At 43.2% G+C, this 12,605-nt stretch overlaps 1 protein-coding gene and 1 long non-coding RNA gene across 2 annotated transcripts in view; one reads left to right on the top strand and one right to left on the bottom strand.

Moving 5' to 3' along the window:
- Nucleotides 1-12,605, bottom strand: part of LOC135055750 (fer-1-like protein 4) — a 346,065-nt gene that overhangs the window by 98,733 nt on the left and 234,727 nt on the right. Inside the window, exons 32-33 of the mRNA XM_063960172.1 lie at nucleotides 8,283-8,331; nucleotides 3,118-3,215 (exon numbers count right to left, since the gene is read on the bottom strand). Coding sequence (XP_063816242.1) covers nucleotides 3,118-3,215; nucleotides 8,283-8,331 — 147 coding nt within the window. The remainder of the gene's footprint in view (nucleotides 1-3,117; nucleotides 3,216-8,282; nucleotides 8,332-12,605) is intronic.
- The window catches only part of LOC135055752 (uncharacterized), a 39,106-nt gene continuing 34,791 nt past the window's right edge, over nucleotides 8,291-12,605 (top strand). The window contains exon 1 of the long non-coding RNA XR_010243800.1: nucleotides 8,291-8,530. This is a non-coding gene — a long non-coding RNA (uncharacterized LOC135055752). The remainder of the gene's footprint in view (nucleotides 8,531-12,605) is intronic.

The following is a 12,605-nucleotide window of genomic DNA, read 5'->3' as shown; positions in this document are numbered from 1 at the left end:
GACATTTATATCCAACTCTGCATGAAGTCCATTGTTTGAATGGTTGCAAGTCTCATGGCTAGGATACCTTCTATGTTATGTGTCTGACAATATAAAGCGATGTATTTATCAGAGACAATGGCGTGTGTCACAGCTGCTCCTGGCACAGTGTGGCATGCGTTACCATCACCGCTGCTTGGTGACACCATCCAAGGGGGTGACACCAGTATAGCAAAGCAGCTCTTCTGTTTTGGTGTCAGATGGTGCAGTCTGCATTCCCGGCACCACCCTAGTGATGCCCCTGTACAGAGATATTTTAGACCAGAAAATGACTTGTGTTTCTTAGGTAAACTGGAAACTACATTTACAAGTAGTAAATAAATGAGATGAGATTAAATGAGCATTTATTTGTCGCTATTAACCCCTCTGTTGTGACATTAGCATCTGCTTTAACAGTGATATAAATTTCCTAGAGGAATAATAAGAATAATTGTTCTAAAGAAGCTGTTTATATTGCTTGAAATATTATTTATATTGCTGTCTATTAAAAGTATTCCCAATATGGCAAATCCCAAGCATTACAACAAATGGACAGCATGGAGACTCACTGGTTAGCATTGCTGCTTCCCAGTACTGTGATAATGATTTTGGTTCCAACCATGGCCCTATCTGTGTAATTGTAAATATTCTCCCCATGCTTGCGTGGCTTTACTCCGGATGTTCTAGTTTACTATAATGTGCCCAAAACCTGCTAGTAGGTTAGCTGACTGCTATGAAACATGGTCCCTAAGGTGTGTTTAAGAATTTAGATTATAAACTCCAGTTGAGCAATTACTTATGAGAATGATTCAGGGACGTGCAGTCAGGGGAGACAGGGCAGGCAGTGCCTCCCCTGTCATAATCATTAAAATAATACAAAGAAAATACTTCACATATTCTGTGTCATAAGTATATGCGTTAGGCTTTGTATTATTTTAATAATATCTTAGTGTCTAAAATATTCATTTTAAATGAGTTTAGGAGGCACCGTTGTCGGTGCCTCCCGCTGTCAGTGCAAAGGGCAGGAAGCGGGGAGGCGGGACCAAGAATTGGGCAGTATAAGCCCATTAAAAAATGTAGCTGAAGCGGCACTTAGTGGAAGTACCTCTTTGACAGGGTCATGGCAGGGGCATGCTTTCAACCCAAAGCACGCCACTGTTGCTAAGACTGACCAGCAGCAGCGGTGGAGCGGGAAGCTGCCTGCTGCCCCTGTCAGCCCGAAATGGAGTCCCGGAGCCCTCCTCTCTGTCCCGCCTCTGCAAGGGAGTGTGAGCGCTGTCTTAACCACACACCTTCCCCTTGTCCCACCGCCGCCATCCCTGAGTCCCGCCGCCACTGTCCCTAAGTCATCCCCCTACTCAGCCCCTGAGACCAGCTTCCTGCTGCCGCAGGCTGTCTCCTACTGCCGCTCTAAGGGGCTCCGGAACGTCGCCGCAGCTGCCAGCACCCGAGGAGAGTGTCTGCATCTTGTGGATTGTGGATCGTGGCCCCCTCCCCAAGGTGAGTACCATCAACACACACACACACACACACACACACACACTGGCCTCTGCTGATGTAATGTGTAAAAAAAATAAAAAAGGGGGACTCTGTTACTGTAATGTGTAAAAAAGGGGGACACTGTCTGACATAATGTGTAAAAAAGGGTGACGCTGTCTGCCGTAATGTATAAAAAAGGGGGACTGTCTGCCGTAATGTGTAAAAAAGAGGACTGTCTGCTGTAATGTGTAAAAAAGGGGGACTGTCTGCCGTAATGTGTAAAAAAGGGGGACGCTGTCTGCCGTAATGTGTAAAAAAGGGGACGCTGTCTGCCGTAATGTATAAAAAAGGGGGACTGTCTGCCGTAATGTGTAAAATAGGGGGCTGTCTGCCGTAATGTGTAAAAAGAAGGGGACGCTGTCTGCCGTAATGTGTAAAAAAGGGGGACGCTGTCTGCCGTAATGTGTAAAAAAGGGGACGCTGTCTGCCGTAATGTATAAAAAAGGGGGACCATCTGCCTTAATGTGTAAAATAGGGGGCTGTCTGCCGTAATGTGTAAAAAGAAGGGGACGCTGTCTGCCGTAATGTGTAAAAAAGGAGACGCTGTCGGCCGTAATGTGTAAAAAGGGGACATTGTCTGCCGTAACATGTAAAAAAGGGGACTCTGTCTGCCGTAATCTGTAAAAAGGGACGCTGTCTGCCATAATGTGTAAAAAGGGGACATTGACTGCCGTAATGTGTAAAAAGGGGACGCTGTCTGCCGTAATGTGTAGAAAAGGGGACTCTGCTGTAATGTGTAAAGAGGGGGACTCTGCTGTAATGTGTGAAAAGGGGATGCTGTCTGCCGTAATGTGTAAAAAGGGTGACTCTGCTGCAATGTGTAAAGAGTGGACCTCTGCTGTAATGTGTAAAAAGTGGACGCTGTCTGCCGTAATGTGTAAAAAGGGGACGCTGTCTGCCGTAATGTGTAAAAAGGGGGACTGTCTGCCGTAATGTGTAAAAAGGGGGACTGTCTCCTGTAATGTGTAAAAAGGGGTACCTAACTCTGATCCCAATGCCCCAACTATTTCAACTCAAGGGCTACCTAAAACACATATTTGCAAAAAATAAATAAATGTTTAAATAAAAAAATAGAAGTAGGCAGGCACTGTCAGCCTACTTCCATGACATCACAAGTGGCGGTAAGGTTCATCGCCGGATTTTGTGGATCATTATGGCTGCAGTGCCTCCCCAGCCAATGACCTCACAGCACGCCACTGGAATGATTAGATATTCTCTATACAGCGCTGCGTAAAGTGGTAGCACTATATAAAACATAATAATAATGTGAACATGATGACAAGGAATATTCTTTGAGCACAATAAATTCTGCTTCAATTTTGCCCTTTATTTTTAATATACATAAACTGTATTGTATTCTTTTGTATCTCCTCCTTTTTGTGACACATTGGCATTTGAAGTTATAGCTTTTAAATTTAAAGTCAGCCTTCGTCAGTGTCTCCCAAACATAACTGTTCATTTGCATTGCCCTAGATAAAACAACAGACCAAAAAAAACCCCATAGAAGCTACAGTTGGTAGTATTCCCCTTTGCAATTAACCATATAAGTTACAAGACTACCTTTAGAGTGGAGATTGGTTTTCTTTTCGGTTTCACAATTTCAACCTCCACAATTTCTTCTTCACCGGCAGCATCTAAGGAGTGGATATTCCCTGCATCTAAATAAAAAGTAAGCATATTATTATAGATGTTACAGGTGGAATTATACAGGACACACTAAGGGGTAGCATTCTGTTGATGTCCGTCCAGCACATCAACAGCACATCTTGAAGGGAATATTGCTAGTGGACAAAGCTGGTCCACTAGTTAAAACTAAAACTAGTCACAGACTGCAGTATGGCCTTTGTACAATGTGTCAGACAATGCAGTTGGAGATGGAACAAGAGCTTAACCAGTAACTATTGTTTGCATTCATTCAGTAAGCATAGTACTCCTGCATTTTGACTTATGCAGAATGGCTCCCAGACAGTAATAACTACACTGTTGAACTAATATGACCATTTGTGAATTAGGATCTCACACTGAGTGTGTTTTGTGTTTACTGTAGTTCCACTATTAGTCTTTGAAATACATTGCATGGCTTACTCATGCTGAGCAGCTGGGCATCCCTCGGCTCACATCCCTGTACTGTATACATGCCCATTCAGAGATCATCACTTCAGAGCAGCAGGTGATCAATGGATACCCCAGCTGCCCCACCGCCCCCACCCGCCGGCCCGCGGGACACTGGCTGGTTGCCCCCTATAAATAAAATAGGAGTCCTGTGTGTTAATACAACTTACGCCGCTGCACACATTGCCGCTTCAATTATCCACTCCACTCTTATTAACACACATGAGCTTTTTACTCATCTTTATACATTGACAATAACATCCACAATTTGTCATCATAAAAACACATTCACAAATCTTGGAGAAGTAGAGTATATTTATCTCTCTTTCCTGTTTCTATTAGCTGGTGACATTTCACCAAATCCGGACCCCATCACTTGCCCCACTCACATTCACCTGATTCTTAGCAATCTAGAAATCTAGCCAACCTTGTAAACATCACATCTTTCCCATCACCAAATCATTAAAATGTTTCTTATGGAATGCATGCTCTGTGTTTAACAAATTAACATCCATCCATGACCTCTTCATTCTAACAACTTCAACCTGCTGCCTATAACAGAAACATGGCTCACGCAAACAGACACGGTCTCCAGCACTGTCACACGGGTGTTTCCACTTCACAAACACCTCCAGGCCTGGTAACAGTAAAGGAGGTAGGGTTGGATTATTACTATTACAATCTTTCACATACATAGTTCTACCTCAGGTTCCATCACTCACATTCACAATATTTGAAGTACATTCTATCAGGTTTTACACTCTTTTCTCTCATTGTGTTGCAGCTATCTATTGCCCACCTGTGCAACACAAACAATTTCTGGAGGATTTTTCTGTCTGGCGTAATCACTTCCTATCCTCTGACATCTCAAGGGGTTGATTGGCCATACAGCTCACCAGGAAGATTCCTGGTAGGCAGATGTGTCTGTGGGGCCTGTTTTGTGTCTTGTCATGTCGCCCCAAACCCCAAATGACAAGCAGCACACTGCACTCATTACACTGCATTGTCCCTATTGATTGTTATTCCATCTCTGCAGTACAGCAGCTCTACCAGTCAGTGATGCTGCCATGGCTACACAGTATGTTATACCTCTTGTGCTGCCCCTGGTCTCAGACACAACTGCAGCAAAAGACAGAAGGGAGGCTGCAACTGCATACAATCTGGCCCTATGAGAAGGGATCATGACCCCTTCAACAGACCCCACCCCTTCATCAGGCTTCACCCCCATTAGGGCTTCTTCCATGAATTTCCAAGTGCTGTTTTTTTTTTTTATCCCAATCCGCCCCTGGACATCTCCACCATCATCATGGGTGATTTCAATATCGCTATTGATTGTCCGAAATCTGCTGCTCATACCTCTATACTCTCTCTAACTTCCGCTCTCGGCCTCTCCTACTGGACTGACTCCTCTACACATCAGGAGGGCCACTGCCTTGATCTTGTATTCACCAGACTATGTTTAGTTTCCCTCTCTCAGATTACAATCTTGTCATCTAAATGCTTTCTTCCATTAGTTCAAACTCAATTTCACTGAATTCTTCTCAAACCCGCAGAAATATTAACACAATTATATTTCAGGAACTTTCTACCTCTACAACTGCTCTCACTTATTTCTGCATTCACTTCTCCTGAGATGGCTGTATCAAACCTTAACCAGACTCTAGAAATAGCACTTGATGAAGTGGATCCAGCTACATATCACACTCCACACACAGACTTAGATGCGTAGTACTTTAAATTAACAAAACACCTACAGAAATTATCACTTAAAGTTAAACATCAGTGGTGTAAATCTGGTACTCCAAGCGACTTCCTCCAAGCGATACCTACCACTCCTATCGTATTGCCCTAGTCACTGACAAGCAAACATATTTCCAAACTGTAATCCCTGCTCAATCCTGTAACCACAGGAAACCTTTTAATACCTTTAAATCACTCAACCATCCCTCACCCAACCTACCAGCCACTATTAATGTGCAATGTCTTGCTTCCTACTTCAAGGACAAGATTGATAAGATCTAAAATTAAATGGTACAATATGCTTTTCTTCAGCCAGTGACCTGCTCAATTTCCTACCTGAACCCTCTGGTATCTTCTCTTCATTTGTTCCCAAAATGAAGATGAAGTATCAACACTCTTCTCGTCATTTTACTCTACTATCTCTCCTATTGATCCTATACCCTCACAAATAAGTAAAGCTGTCACCTGTGCTCATCCAGACAATAACTAAAATCTGTAATCTCTCTCAACAGTACAGGTATCTCTTTGTCACTGTTCAAGCATGCAGTCAATACTCCCATTCTGAAAAAAACAAAATTCTGACCCAAACTCTCTCTCAAACTACCGTCCAATCACTCAGCTCCTGTGCCCCCCCCTGGCAACTTGAGAAACTTGCCTACAATCGCCTCACACACTTTCTTAACTGACACAACTTATTGGACACTTCAGTCAGGCGAAACAGCACTGACTATAGTAGTGAATGATCTGGTAACTGCTAAGTCTAAAGGCCATTACTCAATTCTTATTCTTCTAGCTCTCTTTGCTGCTTTTGACACTGTTGACCACTACTACAATCCCTAGGTCTTTAGGACACAGCCCTTTCCTGGTTCTCATCTTACCTATCTAATCGCTCTTTTAGTTTCTGCTTCTCTGAATCCACCTTCTCTTCGTTACCTCTATCAGCTGGACTACCGCAAGGCTCAGTCTTATGTCCTCTACTTTTCTCAATCTATACCACACCTCTTGGCAAACTAATCAGCTCTTTTGGATTCCAGTATCATCAGTACGTGGGTGACTCTCAAAACTACTTCTCCTCCCCAGATTTGTCACCACCTGTATTGGTCCGTGTCACTAAATACCTTTCTGCCGTTTTAGCCTGGCTGTCACCTCGCCACCTCAAACTTAATATTTCTAAGAAAGAATTATATTTCCACCGACCAATAGTAGTTACCAACCTAATATATATATATCATATATATATATCACTGTTGAGAACTCGACAATCAATAGTACCCGACAAGCACATTGCCTAGTTGTCATCCTTGACTCAGAACTGTCTTTGTTCCACAAACTCAATCTGTCTCAAAATCATATTACATGCATCTAAAAAACATATCCAAATTCTGAGTATACCTTACACAAGACAATGCAAAAACTCTAATCCATGCTCTCATTATCAAACGCACTGATTATTGTAATAGTCATGTTATTGGTCTTACCAAAAAGAGACTTTTACCACTACAATCCATTTTGAATGCAGCTGCGAGGCTAATCTTCCCAGCTAGACATTCATCATCTGTGGATCTGCTCTGTCAATCCCTCCATTGGTTACCTGTATTCTACTGTATTCAATCTAAAATACTTTTACTCACACACAAGGCCATTAACCAAGTTACACCAACGTACATCTCTTCGCTTATATTAAAATATCTCCCAACCCGTCCTCTTCGCTCCTCACAAGATCTATGTCTCTCATCCACACTCATTATTCACTCCCATTCAAGACTGCATGACTTTCTTTGGGCTGCACCCACTTTGTGGAATGCCCTCCCACACACAATAAGACTTCCCTCTAATCTCCAAACCATCAAGATCAAACTATAGGCAAGCTTATCAGATTTCTGAACTGCCCACATAACCTTCATAAACTTTCCTATCCAATTACATCCCCACTGCACAGTCCACACACATCCTCACATATTTTCTCTTTCTTCACTTTCCCATCCTCCTGACCCAGGCCAACATTGCTGTGTGACCATATAATACAGCCCACCAAGAACCTTTGCAATCTGGTGGACCATTATGCAATAGATAGCACCTATCCTTGTGTATCCATGCCTATTTCCCTATAGATTATAATCTTGCGAGCAGGGCCTTCCTACCTCTATGTTTGTCTGTTATTACCCAGTTTTGTTTTTTCACTATTGTTTCCAATTGTAAAGCGCAATGGAATGTGCTGCACTATATGAGAAACTGTTAATAAATATATAATAATAATGCATCAAACGTATGCTCTGTATTTTACTTCATCTTTTGAACAGTTCATTTAGTATTCATGGTCCAGATTTTTTTTTTTCATCAGATAATAGAATACTCCAACCAAGCTTTCCCCCAGTATACTATTCCTAAATTTTTTCTAAATTTCAATTTAATTATTTCAGTGCATGTTACTGGATTTGCTATGATGCTTTTATATTGCGTGATGTATGTTATTATATCTCTCAATATTTCAAATGGCTGCAAATTACAATAAACCATGGTTCTAAAAAGTACGGTAAATGCCTTTTTTTGTGTTCACAGACATGCACACTCCGTGGTAAATTTGTAAATGCAAATTAATTAAATAAATATATAAGAATTTACTATCCACATTTACAAGCATAGCACTAATCTATCTAGAATATGCGATGGTACTATGCATTTCAGAGACAGTTTAAGGAACCCATAGCATGCTATTTATATAAACTGTACTATAAGCTATATCTCAGACCCAGAATACTGGTTCTTGAGCAGTATGAACATTTCTTCTTATTGTGTCTGGCTCTTGAAACAGTCTCCATGAACCTATGTCTGACACTGCCCAATATTCTAAAAATGTTAAATGAATTTTTCACCTCCAGCTTCTTCGTTTTCACCTTCTTCATCATCATCAGCAGCATCCACCTATAAATAAATAGTTAAACAACAAAGACAGAATATCCATGAAGTATACAAGATAAAAAGTAACTGCTTTATTCTAGAGATTTACGAATTAAGAGGGAATTTTGGCAGTAGCCAAGACAGCTGTTGCGCATGGCAATCACCACAGTTACCATGAACCTCTTGGTAGGCAAAGTGTCATCTAGTCATCCACCAGCAATAGGTAACTTAAGCAATTTATTTAAGGCATTACAGTTCCTTTTTCTTCAGAGAACTCAGGTGTCAATTGGCATTTTCTAACTTGGACATATGACCATATTATATAATGACCATAAGGCTTATCAAAATGATACTGTATGCTTGGTATGGGTCTGTATTATGTGTTGGACACTGGGTATATTGCCATATGTTGAACATTGTGGTCAGTAGGGGCTACTGAACATGTTGGTTTAGCTATACAGTATGCTGGTATGCTAGTACGGTGAGTGCCTTTAAAAGGGTTGGAGCATAGAAACAGTGCCACCTAAACAATCCATAACATAAATGGTTTGCACAAAGTACCCACAAAATAAATTGGCAATGGAAGCAGAGTCCTAGATTTGGTTAAACCAGGAACCTACTATTTGGCCATGAATAATGATTCCAAGATTTTGTAAACAACACTTTACTACTATGTTAATGAAAAAGCTCCAGGGGACCACATGATCCCATCTTAGTTTTGGGCCATTGTTTAAATATCACATTTAGGTTACATAGATATTTAAGACAGGATATATCGCAGATGTGCAGCTATATACCACAGTTTGCATATTTCTCTATGGAATTGGGCTTGTCCAATTTAACAAGAATAATGTAGTAGTTTTATTTGGGATGGAGCTTGACAGAATGATTTGTCAAGTGACTGATGGTAAGAGTTCTTTTCTCCACTGCAGTGGTTTTAGATCCAAGAGACTGAGGTTCCATCAGGCCTCCTATCATCAACAGGTTTCCTCAAGGGAAACCAGAATCCAAAGAGCTAACCTTCTTCCACCTGTGGTGGATGATGGATCTGAAGAGACAGACAAGCTTAGACTCCTGAACATCAACTACATAAACCTATGGACAAGCAGTACTGGCTACAGTGGGAGCCCAGCTCATGTTTTTGCAGGACAGCTGTAGAGGCTTCCTCTTTAGACCAATGGGTGATATGAGTCATGCAATTAGGTTATATGCTTGATCTTCCAGAGCCTCCAGGAGTGGGGTTATATCTTTGGTTAGATTCCCTCAGGCCTTCCCATGGAACAGGAGAAGCATGTGACTCTCTGTCAAGCCATGGCTTCTTTTGTGTCTTTGGGTGTAATTTGTCCAGATGCGGAGTAAGAGAATACTTCAGGCTTCTTCTCAAACCTCTTTCCACTGCAGAAGCCAGACAATCCTTAAACCACCAGCCTTTGGTTGCATAGGTTCAAGATATAGGGGTATATGCAATTGTGGTCGAATTCCCGAAATTGTCGAATTTCGGGTCATTTTCGACCAAAAAAAAAAATTCCCCTATGCAATCCAGTGCTTTCCGACCAAAAAACGGACTTTCAAAATTCGACTTTTTGAAATTCGAATTTTTGCAAATTCGACTTTTCTGCAATGATACAAGTGCTGCAATTCGACCAAAGCATATTCAATTCAAGTTTTGAAATTCGACAGCAGTGCTTTTAGACAGCAAATTCGTCATTTTCAATCCGCCACACTTTGGAGGGTGAAAACAAATAAAAAAATTTTAAACATGTTTTTTTTGGTGTTTTTTTTTTTGGGAATAGCAGATCTATTTATATTAGAAGGGATTAGGTACTTTTTTTTTTTTTTTTGGGAGGCACAAATATTATTTATATATTTTTTAAAATATTATTTTTTTTTTTTTTATTTTTTTTTTTATGCTGGAAGGGTAAAATCATTAAAAAAAATGGCGTGGGGTCCCCCCTCCAAAGCATAACCAGCCTCGGGCTCATTGAGCTGGTCCTGGTTCTAAAAATGCGGGGGAAAAATTGACAGGGGATCCCCCGTATTTTTAAAACCAGCACCGGGCTCTGCGCCTGGTGCTGGTGCCAAAAATACGGGGGACAAAAAGAGTAGGGGTCCCCCGTATTTTTAACACCAGCATCGGGCTCCACTAGCTGGACAGATAATGCCACAGCCGGGGGTCACTTTTATGCCGTGCCCTGCGGCCGTGGCATCAAATATCCAACTAGTCACCCCTGGCCGGGGTACCCTGGGGGAGTGGGGACCCCTTCAATCAAGGGGTCCCCCCCCCCAGCCACCCAAGGGCCAGGGGTGAAGCCCGAGGCTGTCCCCCCCCATCCAATGGGCTGCAGATGGGGGGGCTGATAGCCTTTGTGATAATAAAAAGATATTGTTTTTTCCAATAGTACTACAAGTCCCAGCAAGCCTCCCCCGCAAGCTGGTACTTGGAGAACCACAAGTACCAGCATGCGGGAGAAAAACGGGCCCGCTGGTACCTGTGGTACTACTGGGAAAAAAATACCCAAATAAAAACAGGACACACACACCGTCGACAGTAAAACTTTATTTCATACGTCGACACACACATACTTACCTATGTTCACACGCCGACATCGGTCCTCTTCTCCATGTAGAATCCACGGATACCTGTAAAGAAAAGTTCAAAATACTCACCTCAACCATGGTCCAGAGATAAATCCACGGACTTGGCAAAATAAGAAAACGCAAATACCCACACCAAAAACGGACTGAAAGGGGTCCCATGCTGACACATGGGACACCTTTCCACGAATGAGACCTGTCAGTGACAGCTGTCACTGACAGGTCTCTAAGCCAATCAGGAAGCGCAACTTCGTTGCGCTCACCTGATTGGCTGAGCGCTGTCTGCACTGTGACAGCGCATCGCACAGCTCCCTCCATTATATTCAATGGTGGGAACTTAGCGGCTAGCGGTGAGGTCACCCGCCGGTCAGCGGCTGACCGGCGGGTGACCCCACCGCTACCCGCAAAGTTCCCACCATTGAAAGTAATGGAGCGGCTTTGCGATGCGCTGTCACAGTACAGACAGCGGACAGCCAATCAGGTGAGCGCCACGGAAGTAGCGCTTCCTGATTGGCTGAAGGGACGTCAGTGACAGGAGTCACGTGATGTCCCGGCATTCGGGAGAAAGGGGTCTGATGTGAAAACATTGGACCCCTTTCTAGTCCGGTATGGATCGGTGTTCGGTTTGTTTTTTTGCCAAGAACGTGGATTTACCTCTGGACGTGGATGTACCTCTGGACGCTGGAAGGTGAGTATAATTTTTTCACAGGTACCCTCGGATCGTCGGCGACCGTGGCAGTCGGCGTGTCAACATAGGTAAGTGTGTGTGTCGGCAGTATGTAATAAAGTTGTACAAGTCACGGTGTCTGTGTCCTGTTTTTATTTGGGTATTTTTTTTCCAGTAGTACTACAGGTACCAGCGGGCCCGTTTTTCTCCCGCATGCTGGTACTTGTGGTTCTCCAAGTACAAGCTTGCGGGGGAGGCTTGCTGGGACTTGTAGTACTAATGGAAAAAACAATATCTTTTTATTATCACAAAGGCTATCAGCCCCCCCATCCGCAGCCCATTGGATGGGGGGGGACAGCCTCGGGCTTCACCCCTGGCCCTTGGGTGGCTGGGGGGGGGGGGACCCCTTGATTGAAGGGGTCCCCACTCCCCCAGGGTACCCCGGCCAGGGGTGACTAGTTGGATATTTGATGCCACGGCCGCAGGGCACGGCATAAAAGTGACCCCCGGCTGTGGCATTATCTGTCCAGCTAGTGGAGCCCGATGCTGGTGTTAAAAATACGGGGGACCCCTACTCTTTTTGTCCCCCGTATTTTTGGCACCAGCATCAGGCGCAGAGCCCGGTGCTGGTTTTAAAAATACGGGGGATCCCTGGCCAATTTTTCCCCTGCATTTTTAGAACCAGGACCAGCTCAAAGAGCCCGAGGCTGGTTATGCTTTGGAGGGGGGACCCCACGCCATTTTTTTTTCGGGTTTTTCACGTTTTTTTCCCGTTTTTAAAAATCGCGGCAAAATCCGCCAAATCGGCCGATTTTCGCCCGCGATTCTGGCGAATCCGTTTTTCATTGAATATGGTGAATCCCGGCAGGCACCTGCCGGGATTCACCTAGCGAATTTGGTCGAATTAAAAAACGGCGATAATTGCCGCGAATTCGACCGCAATTGCATATACCCCATAGTGTTTGACATCAGTGTGTTTGATAGCCAAAGAATTTTGGCATCCACAGGAAATCAGAATGAATATTTTCATATTACA

The sequence above is a fragment of the Pseudophryne corroboree genome, chromosome 3, assembly GCF_028390025.1.
Source record: "Pseudophryne corroboree isolate aPseCor3 chromosome 3, aPseCor3.hap2, whole genome shotgun sequence".
In the NCBI taxonomy this organism is placed as follows: domain Eukaryota; kingdom Metazoa; phylum Chordata; class Amphibia; order Anura; family Myobatrachidae; genus Pseudophryne; species Pseudophryne corroboree.
This window is presented reverse-complemented; position numbering and strand designations above follow the sequence as displayed.